Source organism: Formica exsecta, unplaced genomic scaffold (assembly GCF_003651465.1).
Source record: "Formica exsecta isolate Colony F162 unplaced genomic scaffold, ASM365146v1 scaffold465, whole genome shotgun sequence".
NCBI classification, from domain to species: Eukaryota; Metazoa; Arthropoda; class Insecta; order Hymenoptera; family Formicidae; genus Formica; species Formica exsecta.
Genome location: NW_021851887.1, coordinates 571,060 through 592,792, shown reverse-complemented (window position 1 = coordinate 592,792; position 21,733 = coordinate 571,060). Strand labels below are relative to the sequence as shown.

The window sequence follows — 21,733 nt, the reverse complement described above, 5'->3', positions numbered from 1 at the left end:
GGCGGCTTCTTTCCTCTTCGTTAGAACTTAGAAGCCATCCGCGGTGCGTGACTACGAAAGTTTCTCGTATCGCGCTACGGTGACTTTTCTGAGAGATATTGCGAGAAGGCAACTTTCCCAGTGCATACCTCTTGCTTATAAACCGTCGTGAAAATTGCCCCGAGAGATGTAGGTAATGTAAAACTTATTAATCTCGAAAGTTTGCACGGCATTGTATAATGATCAATTTATAATCTCGAGAAAAAAGAATGAAGGAAATTGATTTATAAATTATCAGGCGTTAATTAATACGAGAAATAATTAAAACTACTTTTGTATGATGATCTTGTATCGTGCGTCTCGGAAAACTGTCGTTGGCATTGTTATTTTTTTTTTCATTAATTTTTTTTATACATGTGACATAGGAAAATCTGTCAAAAAGTCGAAACGCTGTCAAAAGAGACGACTTCGCGTCCGTTTTCGCGTGACGGATTTCAGAATTACTCGCAAGCTGGAGCAAGATCTGACGAGTTCGTAGATCCTCTGGAACCGGCAAATCCTGTTGGCAGACAAGAGCTTCTGAGATCCGCCACCATCCATCTTCTCAGCTCTTCGTTAGGAGAGCCGTCAGTGGCGTCTGACTGTTTAAAGAACTTTCCCAGGATGTACTGTGATTTCCGTACCTGAAACTTTTGCTTACCCGAGAGCCGACGAAAAGGAGAAGCGGTACATAGAACAATTCTAGACGGAGTTGTTGCCGAGTTCCTAGGTGAAATACCTGAGGGGAAAAGAATTCAGGACGGAGTAAAACGGAAAACACCAACTTCCAAATGTAAATGTCTCGTCGGATTTAGATTCACGATTAAGCATAATTCGTTTGCTGAATAATCTCAAATAAAATCACTTCTCGCGCGTCGTACAGCAAACTATGGCAATAAATCTAATACTAAGCTGTTTACGTTCCCTGTTATAAAGTTTTGCACTAAACTATTATTGTGAAACTTGTATCATGAGATATGTCTATTGTTTACCTGTTTAATTAATTAGATAAATCACGCTTGAATTTCTTGTCTTTGAGAGTCTACTTGACTTGCAAATTGATAAAATGTTACTCTTTCGAATTACATTAATCTACACGATCCCAAAAATAGGATTTTCAAGAATTACAGAAATATCGCTATGATATATTTTGCACGAACAATGGTGCATATGGTATATCATTCCGAATTAAATTTGAAATACTTTGCGCGGATTAAATGAAAAGAAAGAGTAGAAATGATACTATTTATTCTGTCCGAACGGACTGTTTCTGGCTTAATTTGAGGAAGTAGATATACGCTGGAAAAAGAGGCGAGTAAAAAAGCGGAAGAAGCGCCATTTTTGCGGATCCACATGTTTTGCCAAACATCGATAACGAATTTAAAAGAAAACAAGATCCAGAGTGAAGAGATCATTGCGCAAAATTGTGATATAAAATTTGATTAATATTCTATTAAATCGCGTGTTTTCTTTAGTTATTTAACTTACATTATTTTATAATTTTAGAATGTGGCACGCTAAACATTTTTAATTTTCAGTTTTGAAATCTTATTCATTAGAAATTCAATTGTGGTCTTTTTTTTATTAAGCGATAATTAATTACAAGTTGATAGAATTTACGATCATGTAGGAGTGATATATTAGAAAGTAAATATTTGTTGCTAATAAAATTAAAAATGATATATCAACACAATAGAATAATACAGTTTTTGTAATTTTAATTTATATTAAAATTTTACAATATAACAATACCTATGCGTGCAAGAAAATGATAATTTTTAATATTAAAAAGGTATTTTTTAGATTATAAAACAAGTCTTTTAGAAATTACAAGGCACTTGCAGATTCTATTACAATCTTTATATTATTCTTTCACAAACGAAACCGCGTTTAATGTCGCATTTCGCAGATAGACAGAAAGGAAAATGCTACTGGGATAAAAGAGCAACCAAGCCGGCTGGAATTGCCTTTTTTGTCTCTTTTATCAAGAAAAGTATCCTTAAAAAGAGTTGGAAGAACAAGAAAAAATGAGGAATAGTGAGCGCTCACCGAGGTGTTGTTTCAAAACTGCGGTCGGACGACAAAGATTTAAAGTGCAGGGTTAGCTCAGAAGTTCTTGAAAGTGTATCAGCTCTGTCGCGAAATGAGCTTAGTCGGTGGCCTTAATTGGAGTAGTTACCTCTACGTGACGTAAAATACCGACATAATAATGTTTATCCATAGCGATCGCGCATAAAGAATACTACATCGCGATTTGCTCTTTCTCCTTTCGTCGAATTGGTGGCCATTTGTAGCATATTTGACGGGGGACAATGCTCGTATTGACGAAAACGAGATCAATAAGTTAAATGTCGATCGTAAAACTCGGCGGTTCTCGAGATGAAGAGAATTTTTTGTTGACGAGAGAGACTTCGGCCGCGAATTTCGGGAAGGGCGCGTGATGTGCTAATGTGGAAATATTCAATGCAGAAACGCGGCGCGATAAACGGACGGCTGCTTCCTGCTTTTATGAACTCGTGTCTGCTGGAGTTGTATTAAGCGAACGCGATAAAATTTTCAACGTGAAGGTTGTTGAACTCTTTGCTGTCACGCTTTGGATTTTAGGGGATTAAATATATGAACTTGCATATATTTAATTACAGCATATATATATACTGTATTTTATAAAGTTTTAAGAGTTTGTTGTCCTGAAAAATAATCTTTATATTTCGTAATGTCTCAAATTGAATCAAAGGAAAATATTTTATACTTAAAACATGAGAGAGAGATATTCTTCTGCAATATATATATAATAAATCATAACAATAATTTCAAATGAAAAATGCAAGGATGAGTGATTTGTTGTTATTAAATTCCACGCGGATCTTCTATCATTTTCGTATTTCATATCGCGTGTTTATCGTCACTGTTTATAAAATTGTAACAAAATTGTAAGCTGATAACGCAAACTTGAGATATTAAATAGAGATGTAATATAAAATTTTATTTAATTTTTAAAAAGTATATATATTTTATGAGTGAGAAAAAAATAGATAGAGAAGAAAATATAATTTTTGATATAATCATATAATAATCAACAATATATATTTTAATCTAACAATATACATTTAAATATTTATTTTTTGTTTCAGGTGGCGTGGATTCATGTTGGTCGTCAAATGCTGCTGACTATTCACAAACATGTAGTCGTGAAAGTACCCAGGTTTTCTGTGTCGCATGACAATCAGAAGACATGGTTGCTTCATATTAGTAGCGTGCAACAAGACGACCGAGGTTATTATATGTGCCAAGTAAATACCAATCCAATGATAAGTCAAGTGGGCTTTCTTCAAGTCGTCGGTAAATATTATTTTATTAATAATTTTAATTAAACGATTTTATTTTAGATTTACTATATTTTCTTTGTAATAATTAATATGTAATATAAAAAAAAAAAAAATCAGTTGTACTCTTTTTTTATTTTGATCATTTTATCAAATCTAATTGTGTTTGTGTTACGCGATGCATATAAAGAGTACTTTAATGTTCTATAATGCTTTATATTTACTCGAAACAGAGATACGCGTTTTAAAATACGCATTTAAATGGAACGTTTGACAAATGTTCCATTTATATTAATTACACAGCGTGTTGCTTTGAGTAAAGAAGCTCTTCTATGTATGTTCCAGTGCCACCAAATATATTGGATTCTCTTTCTACGGAGAGCACTGTGGCAGTTCGGGAACATCAGAATATTACTCTCACGTGCAAGGCTGATGGATATCCACCGCCGAAATTAATGTGGAAACGAGAGGACGGTCAAGTGATAAGCCTCAACAAACATCACAAAGGTATGTCAGGATGTCAAGTTTTCTTCTATTTGCCATTATTCCGTTGAATCATTCTCAATTTATTTTATACACGTGGCATATCAGAAATCTATCTTTATTCGCGACTCTCTTGATATTTTGCGTCTATTTTAGTTACTTTAGAGTTTAGAGCAACGAGAAGCGCGATATTATTCGTGATAAAAAAAGATATACGTTACATGAACGAAGGATTTCGCATGTGATATTAATCAGCTTTCTCTATCGTGCATTATTTATTCGTTTGGACCATTTCTCATTTCACTTAAATGAATAGTGTGTTAAATAACCCTCCTTACTTAATTATACAGTTATTATTTTTTTATATAGATATCTACCAATATTTTAAATATTTTATTATAATCTTACTATTCTTTCTTGCTTTATTTTTATATGTATTTTTACCACGAACTTTTGCGATAGATATCTATAACCTAGATTGTATATCTAACATTCGAACATTTAATGTTGTAACATTTTACGCCGAATTACATATTGTTTCGAACGTTCGGAGAATTTTCTTCGTTCGTTTATGTAAAAAGTTAGAAAACGATTTCAACGAGTTTTCCCTTACTATCGAGATCTCTTGTCTACGCGAATCGAAACTTGAAAGCGCTTTTACAAGGGGAAACGAGCGTATTTGTAATGCAGCCGAAGTTCAATGCGGAAAGTAATTTTTGGTACGAGGATGTTCTTCTCCGTACGTTTTTCTTCAAGTTAGACCGAGTCCCACGAGTCGCAGCATCGACATCTCGCGCGAGTAACGGACCGGCGGACGTTTGTTGAATCGAAGAAATTCGAAGAAATTTTCATCAATTACGAACGATATATGTATGAACCGTTTGTAGCAGCAGCGGTTCGGCATTAAAATGCGTTAGAAAATACAGAGTAAAATTGAAGAAAGTCGCATACACATCCTTCCCGATTTAACAATTCCATCCTTTTTCGAATCGGATTTATAAGAAGTTTATTGATTCGATAACCGTAGTGATGTATATATGAGTGCAGATAAATTCAGCGACGAGAAAAGTATCCCGATGAATATTTAGTAATTCGGCAAAAATAACTCTATATATTATTTAACTGTATGCAGTTACTTCTTGTAGCTAAGTTTATAAACGGATAAAACGTATTTTTTTATGTAATACTCAAATGTCAAATCTTGACATATAAGTAATGTAAATGCGCGTTGAGAAAAGCCTTAACGTGGACAGCAGTATCTGAAAGCAGTTATGTCATCATTGTTAAATAATGTGAATTTTTTCATGTTTATCGACTTTATCTTAAGTAGATTTAAATTCAGAATATATCTTTTTTACGGCGTGATATTTTTTATGTGACAAGCTATGACTTTTAACAGGATTTTAATAGATTCTCAATAACTACTCGTTTGCGTGTTCTTACCATCGACCTGCAGCATTTTTCCGTTCTGCTTTCGTGATTAATGTCGCGAAAAATGAGATATTTTTTTTGGAGCTTACAAAAAAAGATACTATTAATTTCGTCAAGATTTATATCACATCTCTTTATGAATCTCTTTAATTATGCGAAAACGGATTTATATCTACTATTTTATTCATATCATGCTAATCTACGGATCACAGATTATCTCGAATATTGCAGTAATTCTAAATTCGGATGGATTAGAACAATCTTTATTATTTAAGATGTTAAATACTCATATCAAGTAATCCATATTAATTAAAGTGAACATATATACTCACATACTTAATGTTTCATGCGTACACCTGCTCTGAAATATTACGAGAAATACATTTCATCCCCCGAAATGAATCATTTTCACAAGAGAAACAATTAATTATTGTGGTCAAAATTACGATACCGCAAATTCGACCTCGAGAAATTGCGAAGGCAATAAATCGCGGCAATGATGGCTCGTAAAGCACGGCGCGTTTATCTAATATCTACATTGTGCCCCCATGCGTGTTATGTCGTTATCTTTGCACGTTTAGCGTTATAGGGATAGAGAGGGAGAGAGGGAGAGGGTGAGAAGGAGAGAGCGAACTATACACGCTCCATCGGAGAATGCCTAGAGGGTACTACGTTCATGGCAAAGCAATAAAGTGCGATAAACTGTGTAAGTTCCCACCCACCATCAGCGCTATTAGCAATGTAATTATCGCCTGCTCTGTGGCAGTCAGTAAGCTGTCTTTAGAACGTATCTCTATATCTTTTCTTCATTTATCTAAACACGATGGAATTTCTTCATTGAATAATTAACGCAGCTAATGTCGTACTATTTTTTGTTTAATATAAGTCTTCAAATTTAAATTGATCAATTTAAATTAAACACGGTAATTTTTTTTTACCTTTCTTATCGCGTCATTTCGAATCTTTATGAAAGATTAGCGACCCATCGGGAGATTGAATAATAATATTATTTTTCAAAGTAAACCCTTCTCAAGCGTTGTTGTATGTGGTACTAACATTATTTTTCATATTTGGCAACACGCTGTCGATTTATCGATCGAATACATATCACGTTCTCTCTTGTGAAAACGTGCCAGCGGGAAATCTTCAGTGGCCGCAACCTACGAGTTATCGCAGTCAAGTGCAATAAAGTTCGGTAGGTTCGCCCTGCAGCGTAGATTGGTAAATGCAATTATCCGTTTTCGCGATTCCTTCCTTGTGCCGCATTTGCGGGCGCTTTCTGCGTCTCGTATAAACTCGGATTCGTGAAACGCGACGGATTCTATGAGTACCTTACCTACTCACCATCCGCTATCGAAAATCCGCACGTTTTCAGGGTCGTAATTGTTAAAACGCCACGAGAGTTATGCGCGCGCGAAATCCCTGATGGGGAACACGGCCGCGAATTAACGCCGCGAGATACGATAAACTATGTAATGCAATTGTTGCGCAGCGCCCAATTCTGTCTATCAATCTGCCGCGATCCCGCCGAGTTGCGTTCGCATAAATATTTCGATGTAAACGAACAACGAACGATCATCGTCACGCAGCATCATCGCCACGCGTACGCGATTTATTGAAATAGTATACGCGTTTAATGCAGATTATCCTAATTGGCTCAACGGAGCTTTAAAATTGCGCGTTTAAAATCGATACGACGCGAGTGTGATACGCATCGATGTAAAAATTAATGGATCCTCGAATTAAGAGCGACACTATATATAGGGATATTACACGATTCGTCGCGATACTATAATTTTGTGCGCTGCATATATATCCTGCGATATAAAACTATCCCGTTCTATTTCATTTGAAGCTTAATCCTGGAATGTTTAATTGTGGCTCTCTCGATAATCGCGATACGGTTTGAAACGCGTAATAATCTTTTGTTCTCGCACATTTTTCATAATTAATATATAAATGAAATTTATATCAATTGTTTATACACCCTCGGCTGTTAATATTCCGACATATATCGCCTCTTTTCTATTTTTACGCAGACTGCATATGAACTTTCAGTATATCGCGTGTAATATTATATTAATATTTTCCGGGGTAAAAGCATTCTTTTTTTTTCCTGACATTAAAAATTTGGATTCATATCGAGCCTCTTTTAGACACGCCTAGGAATCCATTATGGCGATGTATTTCGTAGCGAGGCGAGCAAAGTCACCGCGAGGGCAGCAAAAAGGCAGGGACAACCGCAGGGAAAACACAAGAGGTACATCGATGCAAACAGCGGATTAGCCAGGGGGATTTATATAGCGGGGAAGCGCTATCCTCGCGTAAAGCTCGGGCGAAGGGCTTTTTGCTCTCGACCTCGGCGCTCTTCTTAAATATTGTAGAGATTAATCAACTCTCTTTCCAAGCCCTTCGCGCGCGAGTAGCTTCTACCACCGAGTGCGAGGAGAAAACGTCCGTCAGCGGGGCGGACAGTCGGGTCCGGGGGTGTCCGGAGGGGAGGGAGGAAAACGTGAAGGGTGGAAGGAGCACCTGCGGGTGGGTGTGAGAGCGGTGGCACGAAAATTATGCGCACACACGGCGCGTCTATGAAATATGCACTGGTTACTAAAGATACGCGACGGTCTCCTTCGGCGTGATTCCGACACGGAATTAAAAGGGTCTCCCGCTGTTGCTGCTGCCGCTGCTACTAATGTTGCTGCTGCGGAAGAACGCGTTTATGAGAGGCTTAAAGGCTGTAGCAGCGGAGCTACACGCGGTTAATTTCTTGGAGGAATTTTGCTCTCTTCAGTGCTCGCTCGTATATACTATTAGGAATGTTTGCGAAGCAAACTTGAGTTCTGTCGATTATGTAATAATATCCAAAAGATAAATTTAGGTAAAAGCTCTGAGAGACAAGATTAAATATTTACGAAAAAAAATGGTAATTACATAATTTGTGTTAAAATCTTAATCGATAAAGTAAAATAAAAAATTTACACAATTTAAAACGGACAGCAAGCTGCATGTGTGATCATCTGGAATTAATAATAATTGATGATTATTTGTCGATATTCTATTTATTCTTATATTTATGCTCATCAACAAAATTTTAGGAAAGATATTTACGATGCAACTGAGATCCGCAAATAATCTAATCCGCGATTAAGTTCATGTGAGCGTGTTATATTTTATTTATGATTTCTTATGCACCACCGGGGTTTGCGAATAATACACGTTAATAGCGCATATGCTTTCGTATATTCCTGTATCCATATAATCCTTCCTAGTATTCATTTTTAACAACGCAACGCACTTTACGCTAATTAAACGCGCTTCGTCCCAGCTTTGTGCTTGAAATCCCGTCGCATCCCTGCGTAAATTTTCTTCTGAAAAACAACGATAGAACGCTATTCCCCTTAATACCAGGTAGCGTAATAGGTTAAATACAGGCATAATTCAAGTGAGAAGGATTGCGAGCTAAGGGCGTACTCCACGTTCTTTGCATCCGTGTATATTATGCCGCAATGCATCGTAGAATAGCCATGGCTCCTATGATTACAAATTGCTCGTAACAGCCTTCGAGCTATTCATTTTCTCTTGTCAGCAATTAACTATAATTCGAATGATTCTGAAGAGATAGCATGAAGTATCTTATGAAGCGTGAAATGCAAAACTAATAGTTTATTATTATATACAGAGTGTCCCAGGAGGAAAGCTCAATATTCTGGGAAGTGATGGTATCGGCCATTTTAAGCAAAAATATTCATATGAATGAATATCTTATTCCGAAATAAAAAAATAAATAAAAAATAAAATAAATAAATAAAAAATAATAAATAATAAATAAAAAATGTGTCACTTGAATAATAAATTAGAAACAGTACGTAGTATCTTTTTCTTATCAATAATTTTGCAACTGTACATTTAAACAGCTTTATTTCGGGAACCGTTTGAAATAGGACACTTATTTATATGAACATTTTTGCTTAAAATAACCGATATCATTAGCTCCCAAAATATTAATCTTTCCTCTTGGGACATCCTGTATATATAAGTAGCACATTTAAATATCATTAGTAAGTTTTTCACTTTATTAAATAAAAAATATTTACTATTAAATATATCATTTGGCTTCGTGAGATAATATTTATTTCACGCGTTTAAAATAAATGTAACTAATAATTTTAAAAGATATATATAATATTTCTATAAAATTATGTATCTACAGCTAGAAAATATTAAATGCATAACAGCGGGATATAAAAACGCGTATATTTATCTGAAAAAAAAAAATAAATAAATAAATAGAATTATACATGACGAAAATGTTTTCAAGTTTTCTATCCTATCTCTTATATTCTCTCGTCATCTGCTCTAGAAATATGACAGACAAATATCTCGCTATTGTGTATAATAGCATTTGATTATAGTACATATGCAAACGATTAACGGATTGCAATCGCATGTAACGTTGTTGCGTAACGTGGAATCTTCCGGCGACATTATTACAATGCGTCGCGCATCCATCAACAAATAACAAGGAGCAGGTAGGGAACCTCCTTCCCTTCTTCTCCCGCCTCCTCAGTGTGTCACGATCAGAAACGACAATCTAGCTCCGTTCGCCGCGATGTCGTGCTGCGCTCCGAGATCGAGTTATCGGACTTCGTATCCACTTTCGGGAACGCATCGGTAACTTTTAACGAGCGCTCAAGTTTGGCAGCGCACACGTTTCGACGACAACGATGCGACGCGCTATGGGAGGGATGCTTTACGTCAATGACATACGTGCGCGAGATAAACGAGGGTGTCTCATCTACCACTCGCGTTGCAATTTGATACGTTTAACGCGCGTAACAATGCTTTATATTTTTCTATATTTAATACAAAAAATTCTATGCTGCGTAAGAATAATTAAAAATAATTTTTCGTAAAAAATGACGTGATATTATATTCGCATAAAGAGATAATTGAAAAAATATCCTGTAACTTCTGGTTCAGCAAAAGATGCGAATATATGTTGCGTTCACTGAACTATACGTCGTGCTAGAAAGCGTCTGTGAATACTTTTTGCCTTATTTACTTCTGCAAAGCTTTTGACTTGTTGATATATTGTTGAGATATATTGTCGATATATAACATATTTATTTTTAAAATATTTATTGTGCCTAATTAAAAACAACTTGTATGTTTGAGCGTTTATAATCATATATATCTAAAGACACGGATATACCTTGCTTCCTTTTCTGAGCACGTATAGAGTATGCAAAGTTGCATTAGATATATGAAGGCACTTGTTACTATCCTTAGATTGTCGAGTCACGCCAAAATGCCAGTCGCAGTAAGAGACAAGACAAGTTATATCGGCACTTTGTCCAGCCCGAGGCAAAGCCGAAGTTTCAGTGCGCAGGTTATCGACGAGGAGACGTGGAGACTCTCTAATGGGATTGTTAAGGATATATCGAATCCATAATTTCAACGCGAAGTCCTCGCATGATTGACGGTTCGATGCCGAAATGCTGATTTCCCATGTTTCTTGATTTCTCTTAATTACTTCTTATGTAGATAAGATCTGAGAATTTGACGAAGCAAGTGAGTTTAATGTGTTTAACGTATTAAAGTATACAGTCTATGTTTTAATATGAAGAGAAATACATTTATACAAAAATAATTATAAATTCTATTAATTTTTTTCTAATGTTTTTCTAACAGAAGATAATAAACTAACAGCGAGAGATGCTATTCGTTTTTTATGGAATTGTAAATGTGTTTCTAGTTAATATTAGATTAATCTGCTAGTATATAAATATCAGGTAATTTTAATAAAAACTTTAAAATCAAAATAGATATTAATAAAAGTTTTACCAATATAATTTTATATATTTTTAGGTCTTTCGTATCAAATCTTTTTTTGGCAAAAATCGCGATATGAAAGGAACGTTTTAATTGACAGAAAAAGATACCCCTTATGGCGAAGAGAAAACCGGGGGATCGCGAAGATAAAAAGTAGACTCGACTAAAGTTCTGTTCGCAGGATTGCCCCGTTTCTTTATTCACTTCTTGAAGCCACGTGCACTGGTCATTTAACCGTCGTTACCTCGAGACTTACGCAAACAGGATCAACTCGTTTATTGCTGGTGGATTAATCCATTTCAGACGCAGCGTGCTATGTAAACGGCCAAGAACTTTTAGCGTAATCGTGCTCCTTCGCTTCGCTAATTCCACTTTTTCCCTCGTCGAACTGTCGTTTCAGATCGCTTCTTCGAGAGATTCGCGTGAACCGCCGTCTTTATCGGCGAACGAATTTTTGCGAGCGACATCCGAGGGAATTCGGAGAGAAATACGTTTGTTCCTCGAAATCATTAGTTTTTGTCGCGTGGAATGCAATTCGACATGCTTCCTGTTTACAAGGCACTCGGAAGAAAAGCCGGAGTTCCCTTGTTTTGCACGCTTCGTCAACGTAATTCAATTAATTTTGCGAAATAGCGGTCGACGCTTCCTACCAGACGGCTTCCACTCGGAAGCATAGCTTCCTGTGTTATTCACGGGAAAGTGCCGCTGGAACTGCTGAACTGATAGGCAGAAGAGCTGTACGGTTTGTGCTGAGCTTCAAATTCCGACGATCGGAACCGTCTGACGTAATGTGCCAGATGGACGAATCTGTTCAAGGATGTTTACTTGCTTCAAGCTGGATGATGTTGAAATTCCAATAATCGTGCGTCTCATCGGGACGGTTGCGTTTTAGTATTGAGCTATGTCGGAAATTTCCCCGGTAATGTTTGGCATCTTGAAAGCATGTCAAATATTTTTCTGCCGTATTTAGAGTGATTAATATACGGAAATATTATTTTTTATATCGAACCCGAGATCGTTCCACAGAAATTTTAGCTTGAAGATTTCTCTCGTGCAAGTGTCAATGAAGTCGTTGTAATGAAAATCTTTGAAAATTCAGAAACAAAACTCGTTAATCTAATTGAAATTGAACAATTGCATATAAATAACGAATAATAAAAAAAGGAAAAACTGTAGAAATTTTAATATAATGAATTTAATATAATGAATAATATAATGAAACGAGATGAAAAAAAACGATTATACGAAATGGATCCAGTCAGGAAAATATTTGAATATGACCATCAACCATATACGTATTATTTTAATATAGACTATCAAAAATTCACGGGTCGAGCAGGATTAATTTTGTGGATATAATATATACATGGCGTTAAAGAACATTTCGTCTCGTGATATTCGAATTATTTGCTTCGTCTCGCAAGAACTGAGCGAAAGCTGTTTTGGAAACAAGTCTAATAACGTTACGTGAAATCTTTATTATCTGCTCTCAAGGCAATATCTCTGGAATTTACTCAATTAGATGTTGCATTCGTGAAACGTCACTGGCCGTTAGATGCGCCACCCTAACGCAACACCGGAGAGACGTTTCGGTTTGAAGGCCGAAACCACAGCAGCTTCATGACCATAGCACAGCGGTTGGTCTTCGTGCACGTTTCTCATGGGTTAATGTCGGCGCCATCTGGGACACGTTGACATCCGTACGCCGACATTCTCCTCCCCGAAGACGTTGTCACGCGGTCCAGTTTTAATCTATTGAATTTTATGGCGAAATTGTGTCCTTCAACGATTGTTCTTGGCTTGATCATTGAATAGAAACGCGTGCATTCTCGCGGAAATAACGCTAGAATGAGAATATTAGTCGCGGAATGATTTTGCAGTGTTTTTGCATGTATTGCACTGATTCATCGAATTTTGCAAGTCTGTCGAAAAACATAAAGTTTAATGCTTGTAGCTACATTTACTTTCTCCTTATATTTTTGCCTTAAGAGCTATTTGTGATCAATTTGTCACATGATTATTTCTGTCAATACAGAAAACAATAATTTATCATGTTTATTATTGCGCAAGTGTTGCTTTCTTTTTTCGATAATTGATAATAAGCGCATTTAAAATAAATATGCATCTACGATAGTTGCTATAATATTTATTTATAATACAAATATTAATATTTGTTTGCAAATATCATCGCATTAACTGATTAAATATTATTTATTTGTTAAAGAGAATTAGTTATCAATTAATTACTGAATCATTAATTAATAAAATATATATTTATATTTTTATAAATTGCAAATTATGGAAAGTGAACATAATTAACCAATATCTAAAGGCAAGACACGAGCAAGTTCTATGTAGTTCGAACAATTAACGTTATAGAGAATCATACTAACTTCAGTACACATTCGCAATAGCACTATGGTAATAGAATCAACTATATTACAGTAAGTAATTGCGCGATCTAGTTATAAAACAGTTAGTGTAGCACGTGTAGCTCGTTGTCCCAGGCTGCGTTTGAGTCGTGCGAGGAGAGTCAATTGCCGGCAAGCTGGAAAATTAATCGCTCGGTTGCCACTTAGACCGGTTTATAACCATGCTCAGGCTAATCGTACCATCCGACTATCCCTTGGTACAGCCTGACGCCGATGGCCGGCTGTTGCGCCAACCGATACGTCGTCTTGCATCCGAATCGATCCTCGTAATCGTCGAAATGCGTTACGTTGGTTTACTGCCACCGAATACCAAATAGGAACGCCCGTTCACCTATTCGCATCATGCGATCAAACGACCGGAGGATATCGACATGCAAACTTTTCGTCGTTAAATTTCTTTTCAAGAAACCTTCGCCGCGCGAGCAGTTGCATCTACCTACTTTATTTTTTACGATTGAAAATGAAAATCGAGGATGAGAGTTTATTGATTTTTCAATATCTGTCGATTGTTTGTCATTTTCGAAATATTGAAAAATATATCGCGTTACATTTGCGACGACGGTAACTGCGTTCTATCGAGAGAATAAATATTGAAATTTTATGATAAATATACATTTTACATATTTAACGCGTGCAATTTTTGTTGCGATTTTGTAACGAAAATATGTACGTATTTATGATTTCCGATCCGTGATTTCGTTTATCCAAAGAGCGAAACAAATGGATTTTATCGACACATTTTCATATTACAAATGGCCCATCAGCGTCGCGTTTGTTTTGTCTCCCTATATCTTACTAGTGACATTTTCAAAGCGAAGAGTGATGATAAGGAAGATTTTAAATCATCCTAAAAGCATGCTGTCGTAGAGCATTGCGCTCTAGCAGACGTCAATTTGCGGCATCGAGTAAAACCGTATCGTCCTTTACCGTTTGCATTTCGGTGACGGATTGCAAATATCCGTGATAAGCAAACATTTTCCATGGTTTTATGTTAGCGTGACACATCGCTGATCGGGTCCGCGCGTACTATTTCGCATCATTATATGTAAAATTATCGCTCGTTAAGCACGCGAAGGGTTACTAAAGAGACCGTAAACGATTTACGATATTTTGCAGCGCTAATTGCGCTAAATTTTATTCTGCTTATACGGTACGATATCGAATCACGACAAAGAGACTTTCAATTAGCGCCAATTACTTTCGCGTTCCGTTGTAATCGGTTAATTCGTCTGCAATTAGTTACTCGACATTTTTCACGTCATAGAAAAGTAATACCTGTTTGCTAACGCTTTTGTGTACACGTTGATTTCAACTACATTGAAAAGATCTACCTCCCCTCCCTCTTACTTTTATCATTTTATTACTCCTATAAGAATTATTATACAAATTACTATAATTATATAAATGATATTATGCAGAAACAGAGATAATATATTTCTAAAATATATTAGTTCAATTAACTAAATTGTACGATTAAATTATATATGTATAATAGGATTGAATAGCGCAATACAAATAGAGATTACATCGAGACTTTAAATTGGCGGTTGAATTCGAAATATTCGAAATCCCTGAACAAATATCGTAACGAGCGATTGCGAAATAATTATTCACATATCCGCTTTTAATACAATATTTAATATAATAAATTTATTATTCTTTTATCACTTTTTTTGAGTGTATAACAATTTTGATATTTACATATTCCGCGTATTATCCACAATGTAGACGGGATGAGCGTACTTTAACGGCTAATACAGTATTCCTATCCGCTTGTAAAATCATAAGTCCAATCTTTACGCATCAATGCAAATATGCATCAGAAGGGAGCTAACGATCTATTTTATTTATATAATCCGGGTGTATGTATCTGCGGTGCAATTTTCTCATCTAACTTTTGTTACACACAATTTCATCACCGTCTTTATCGTCTTCGTCCGGCCTGGCCTCTTGAGCCTTTCATATCCCTCCTTTCTGCATCTTGCCCCATCCCTCCCTCCATCTTCTCACTTTTTCCTCGTGTCGTCCTGCTCGTACTATCGCCGCCGCACCGCAGGATCGTAAAAGGCCGGAATTTCTGTTCAAACATCTGCAAAGCCGCGCTCCGGGGCATCTGAGCCCCTCTAAAGCTTCATACAAATTCATGACGGAGCGCCAGGGCTGCGCGCGCGCCACACTATCCTCCAAGTTTTCGGCAGGGTGGGATAGAGTAGGTACATATGCATGCACATGCATACGTATCCACCTGGTATAGTTTGTAATATTATTTAATACCCTTTGCGCGCGCGTCTCACACTCTCTGGCGTCGGAGATCGTGACGCGGTAAAATTTCGTGGATTAGGGGTCTATTCTGTAATCTTTAACGATGTCGTTAGATATCATTGCGCAGCTATTTTCCGATACGTTTTACCTGCGCAATGACACGTAACGATATCGTTAAAAGTTACAGAATAACCCTCTTAGTCCCGACGTTTTATTAATAAACGTGTAGCATCACGCGTCTGCTTCCGGCTATACCGACCAAGAAGAAGTAATCCACTGGAATTAATCGATGGTTAACATGCAAACTATGTGGTAAAGACGTTGGACAAAGATAGACGCGTCGAAAAGAGATGTTAAGACTGACAATGAGTTACATATGTAATTATTATATTGCAAGATGCAGAAAAACGAATAATTAAATTGAAACTTGCAGATAGTGTATTGCCTTATATGGAGAATATATAATATATAAAAAATATATTCAGAATATATAAAATAATTTTTTTAAGTCTTTGTGACTCAAAATTTTCGAATGTTATGCGGGACGAAAAAGATGTAGCAGGACCTCTCAGAGGCGCAAGTTTTGTCTTGCCGGTTTCGTCTCTCATTTTTTCGTACCTATTATTTTTGTGACAAAGTACAGCGTTCAAATAACGATATCGATAACGTAATAAATATTTTCAGCTTTATATATATTGCGAATTGTCCATTACATTTTATATACAATATGCAGCCGTGCGCATTCAAAGCGTTCCTTTTGGCTGTTTATTTTTATTATTAATGTTTCCTTTGATGGTTTTACCACATACACGGAGTATATTATTTGACAGTACCGGATGGATTTCTGTTTTCCTCGCGCATCAAAAAATATTTTTCATATACTTCCAATAATTAATATTGTAGCAAAAGTCCATGTATATTTGTACCGCTTTTACCTTTTTGCCTCTGTAGGCGAGCTTTTATACGGCCGAGTGAAAGTTTCACTGCGAATCGTCCTTAAAAATAACTATCACTGTTTGCTCAATCCGATGTATCGATTTGCATCCGAGCTTTGACGTACCCGCTATCTAAATATTCCCGGGCTCTCGTCGAAGAACGGCGGAATACATTAATATCGGATGAGTTGATGGCGAAATGAACTTGTATCGAGAGGACCGATGCCGCCACGATCAAAAACTCATTGCAAATATTTTATCCGACATATTGCATCCGGGGTAGCTAAAAGAGGCCTGCTTGAGGCACATCAATCGATAGTCGATCAATGTTATGCTTTAAATGTCTGCATATGTTAAAGCAAAAAGTCATCATCGGAATTTCATATATTCTCTTTCGCATTTATTATTATTATTTATTTCTTATTTTCCATGCCATACAATGTTACAATTGTGTGATTAATGAATAAATTTAAGCTGTGTCTTGAAGTTTTTTTTCTATGCAATTATGTAATTATTTTATATTTTAATTATTTAATTATTTTATATTTTATTTTCATATAAACACGTAATCGTTCTTTCCAGATTTGCAGATTCTAATCATCGCGATTATGATCTTCGAAAATAAACGTATCTAATTAATTCGAAATTAGCGCACTCGTTGTTATACAGGTTTAAAATTAAAATTACTTTCACGCTGCAATATATTTTCGATATAATAATTAAAATCCAAAATGAGAAAGAATTATTTAGCGAGAAGTTTCTCTGCTGAATTGAAAATGAAGCGTTACTCTGAAAATTAAAATTTCGAATTTTTTTCCAGACTAAAGGTTATACGAATATTATTATTTCCATCTAAAACACAGTTTATCTCTCCGGTTAAATATCAAGCGTGGCAGTATTCAGCGGCAGCGGCTAGACATCGTATTAATTGAAACGATTAAACGAAGACGAAGCTGTTGCGAGGAAAGATCGATCGCTCGCATCGATCGAACATGTTTTTTTTTCACAAGATCTACGTCAATACTTTTTTCCGCTTTTACGCGCACGGATATCCCGGATCACTCGGCAGCCGATCGTTTTGCGGCCGGTTTATCGCTCGGTGTTATCCCGTCACTTGGTATCCACGGGATCTGCCGTTGTCTCCTTCCGGGTCCGGATTTCGCGCGTTCTCTCAATTATTCGCGCCGATCGATCGGCTTGCGCCTTGCTCTGCCAATCGGCGACATCGCACACCGTGTCCATTCTCCATGAGTAGAGCGCATGGCACGGCAGAGCTGGCAGGGCATGTGTCTCGTGAAAGAAACATCGCCGCCCGCTCTAATGGCCGGAGGTCGGTTAATCGCAACTAGGAGACAAGCAAAGCCGGAGTAAACCGGGTCAAAGATTTATGAACGTCACTTGGAAACGAGCGTATCGCAATCAGCGATCGTGGGTGGTTCGGAGCTTCTTTTCTAGCTCGCGTTTGTTTCGATTTTGTTAATTGTCATTATGGGGACGCGCTAAGCCTCTTAAGATTGACGTTGATTGCTCTTCTGCGATAGCCCGAAACTCGCGATCAGTCACGAGTGAGACACATACGTATGTGGCTTTACCAGTTAACGGTTGGATTACAATTATATATGAAATGTAAAATTATACATACTAATAGCATCATGAGAGAAAAATTTAACACGGTTTAAAAAGTTACGATATGATAGAAATATTTAAATATATCTGTTTGCTTCTTTTCGCTCCTTTTCGAGCAAATCATATTGGATTAAAGATTTATAAGCGGTAGAAAGCATTCTCGGAAAGAGGTGAATATCATGTCTAAATAACGAGAAGAAATTCTTTTTCTTTCTGTCGGATTTCCGGCGAGAAACTTCTTTCTTAGTCTAGCGAATTTCGTTCTCCCATCCATCGCATTATCGGTCAGTAATTTATTACCGAAAGTAATCTATTTCGAGATACGCGATCTATATAGACTGTATGTTTGACTACGTAACGTGGTCAAAGATTCAGAGAGAGATAAAATATCATTAGTTTACTTCGGGGCTTGTCCATTAGCAGATACGTTGATGGAATATATCACAAATATTGATCTTTGAAATTTTTCGATTGTATATGTCAATTTTATAAATTCTTGTCACGCAAAATTAAAAAATATGATCATTATTATAATATTCATTAGCAAAATTCTCGTTAGTTTTGCCGATAAAATCTTTCAAACCATCAGTTTGAAAGCATTAAAAAGTTACATTATTATTTGCTGTAATACATTACTGATTCAACATAATTATATCGAAGCAAATTGTTTTTATCGGAATTTTTCATAATGATAGTTTGATACCGCCAATTTCTTGTCACGATGGAGCGATTCTTTTGCTTCTTCTCTCTTCTTTCTTCCATTAACTCTCGTACCAGTTGTTTCTCTGCAATAAAAGAATGGCAGGTTTTGGTTGATGCAATGTAGACACGAAGCCAATACATCCATCTTCACCGATAATGACACCGAAAATCTTGATCACGCGAGTCGCGTCTAATACTTGCATCGTCATTCGCGACTGTCGCATAGCGATTTTGTACGAACTTGGTTTAACGAGAAAGATTTTAATGGTAAAAAGATCCTAATGGCATCGAATAAGTTTGACGAAAATGGGTGGATATTAACTTCGACTGCGTCTCTCTCGTCTCTCGTGACTCTCTTATAATTTTACTATAATTTTACTTTAAAAATACAAGTTTCGCTGCAAACTTTCACAATATAAACCAACCTAGATATCTAAGGGCATAAATCAGCCGGCAATAAAAACGTATATTCGGGGTTCTTGTAACTTTACTACTTTGGGGTATGGCGTAAAGTTCCCTATTGGATCGATACATCTGACATCATGCGATTTATTATAATCATGATCTTTATAGCAATCGTTTCACGAGTTGAATTTTTGATATCTACGTTATAGTTTCTATACGTCGTAAAAGAATTTACGTGTTTGTTTTGCATGTTATAAATTTTAGTTTTATATTAAAAATTTATTTTTTTATCTTCATGCATATTTTCGTGTAAATTATATATTTAATTACTAAACCAATTATTACTATTTGCTTAATCGTTTCGACTTTCGCGAAATAACAAAGATAAAACATTGTTTTATGTCAAGGTACCTACGTAAAGGTCCATAATTTCCTAAATTATATTTGCGCCCTCGACCAAGCTGAATCAATTTCCGCTTCTGGTTTCAGTGACCGTGTATGATGGCGAGCAATTAAACTTGACGCGGATCACGCGCAGCGAAATGGGCGCTTATCTCTGCATCGCGACCAATGGCGTGCCGCCCACAGTCAGCAAGAGGATCACCGTGGATGTCGAATGTGAGTTTGTTACAAGCATACCGTACATTATTATCGCGTTTGCACGTAACGAATATGAGATACGTACACGTTCATCGCGAATGGCATGTTGCCAGCGAAATTACGGATACAACGTGACGCGATAATTATAATGTTACGACGTTACACGCTGAATGTTGAGCAATAAACGCTTAACGATGTGGATATTCAATTCATGGATTTAGCTAAAACGCGCATATATGAAACGCTATAAAATATAGTAAAATATTCACGAGAAAAAATGAACACAAGATCATGTATGGGCTTATACGATCTTGTATAATTACATAAGTATAATTATATGGTCTTGTATAATTACATAAGTCCATTTTTTCTCGGATTATCTGTCAACCGTCATGTTTGATAAATAAATGTCATTGCTATTTAAAAACGTCAAAATTATACAAGATTATTACATAATGGATATAATAATTTACATATGTATAAATTATTATATAACAGAGAAAGAGAGAAAGAGATATAAAGATAGAGAGGAGAGGAGGCGGGTTGTATGTATGATAACGACATAAAATGGAATGTATAACAGTAACATGTTACACACATGTTGCGACTTAATTACCGTAATTAATTATGTTAATTGGTTGCGGCAGACATTATTATAATTTTGAACGCCAAATGTTCGTAAAATATCTTAACTTCCCAATTCATTCTCGTGCGCGTAAAATGTCGTAAATAGCGGCGCACGCACACGTGGCGCAAACTTTGCCGAGGAGAAGCGGCGCGAAAATTAGACATCCTCGTCGAGGAACGGCTGGAACGTATCCAACGACGATTTATCGAATAAATTTTAAACACTTTGTCATGCGCGACCTCCGATCCAACGGCAGGATCCTTCTCACCCGCTCGTGTATTGTTTAAATTTCATTTCACGAATTGAACACGCACATATACGCAGACACACATAAACACACCTGCGCGTGCACACGCCGCGCTGCATGCATAGCGGCGCACGTGCTGCGCTCCGAATACGTGTATCAGACAAGGCAGAAAGGGTGGTAGGGGTTCTCGGGGATGGGAAACGGAGGGAGACGGCGTCGGGGAAAACCCGAGGGAAATACCGAAAGCCGCGCGCAAGCCGTCCCGTCGGTCCTGGTCATTTTTCCCTTTTATGAGTTTCATTCGTTCGTGTCACTTCGTATGCTTGCAACCGGCTGCTGTTGCATGTCGGTGTGATACGCGTGCGTGCGAGACTTGACGTTGTTGAGGAAAGAAGAAACGGTATCTACTGTACGGCGCAGAGGCCCGGGCGGTATCTTCTGAATATTTAGGGAGGCGGGGGACATATTTTATTTAGACGAGCGGGGCGAAATCATCGGTTTTCTGCGCGCGATGCCCCGCGTTCCGGGTCACAACGGACGCTCGAGGAGTCGTCTTCGTGCGCTCCGAACGTACCTGATGTTGCGGCATGTATGTATACGCGCGTAGGGATTTGCGGTGTATATATATATATATATATATATATATATATATATATATATATATATATATATATATATATATATATATATATATATATATATATATATATATATATATATATATATATATATATATATATATATATATATATATATATATATATATATATATATATATATATATATATATATATATATATATATATATA

The 21,733-nt window shown here is 36.5% G+C and overlaps 2 protein-coding genes across 9 annotated transcripts in view; one reads left to right on the top strand and one right to left on the bottom strand.

Moving 5' to 3' along the window:
• Nucleotides 1–21,733, bottom strand: part of LOC115241062 (UDP-glucuronosyltransferase 2B31-like) — a 403,584-nt gene that overhangs the window by 241,433 nt on the left and 140,418 nt on the right. The gene's annotated exons all lie outside the window — the stretch shown is intronic.
• The window catches only part of LOC115241064 (lachesin-like), a 293,937-nt gene that overhangs the window by 206,244 nt on the left and 65,960 nt on the right, over nucleotides 1–21,733 (top strand). For all 7 annotated transcript variants that reach the window (XM_029816603.1, XM_029816599.1, XM_029816601.1 and 4 more), the window contains exons 5-7: nucleotides 3,150–3,357; nucleotides 3,687–3,848; nucleotides 19,939–20,067. In XM_029816603.1, the coding sequence (XP_029672463.1) occupies nucleotides 3,150–3,357; nucleotides 3,687–3,848; nucleotides 19,939–20,067 (499 nt within the window). The remainder of the gene's footprint in view (nucleotides 1–3,149; nucleotides 3,358–3,686; nucleotides 3,849–19,938; nucleotides 20,068–21,733) is intronic.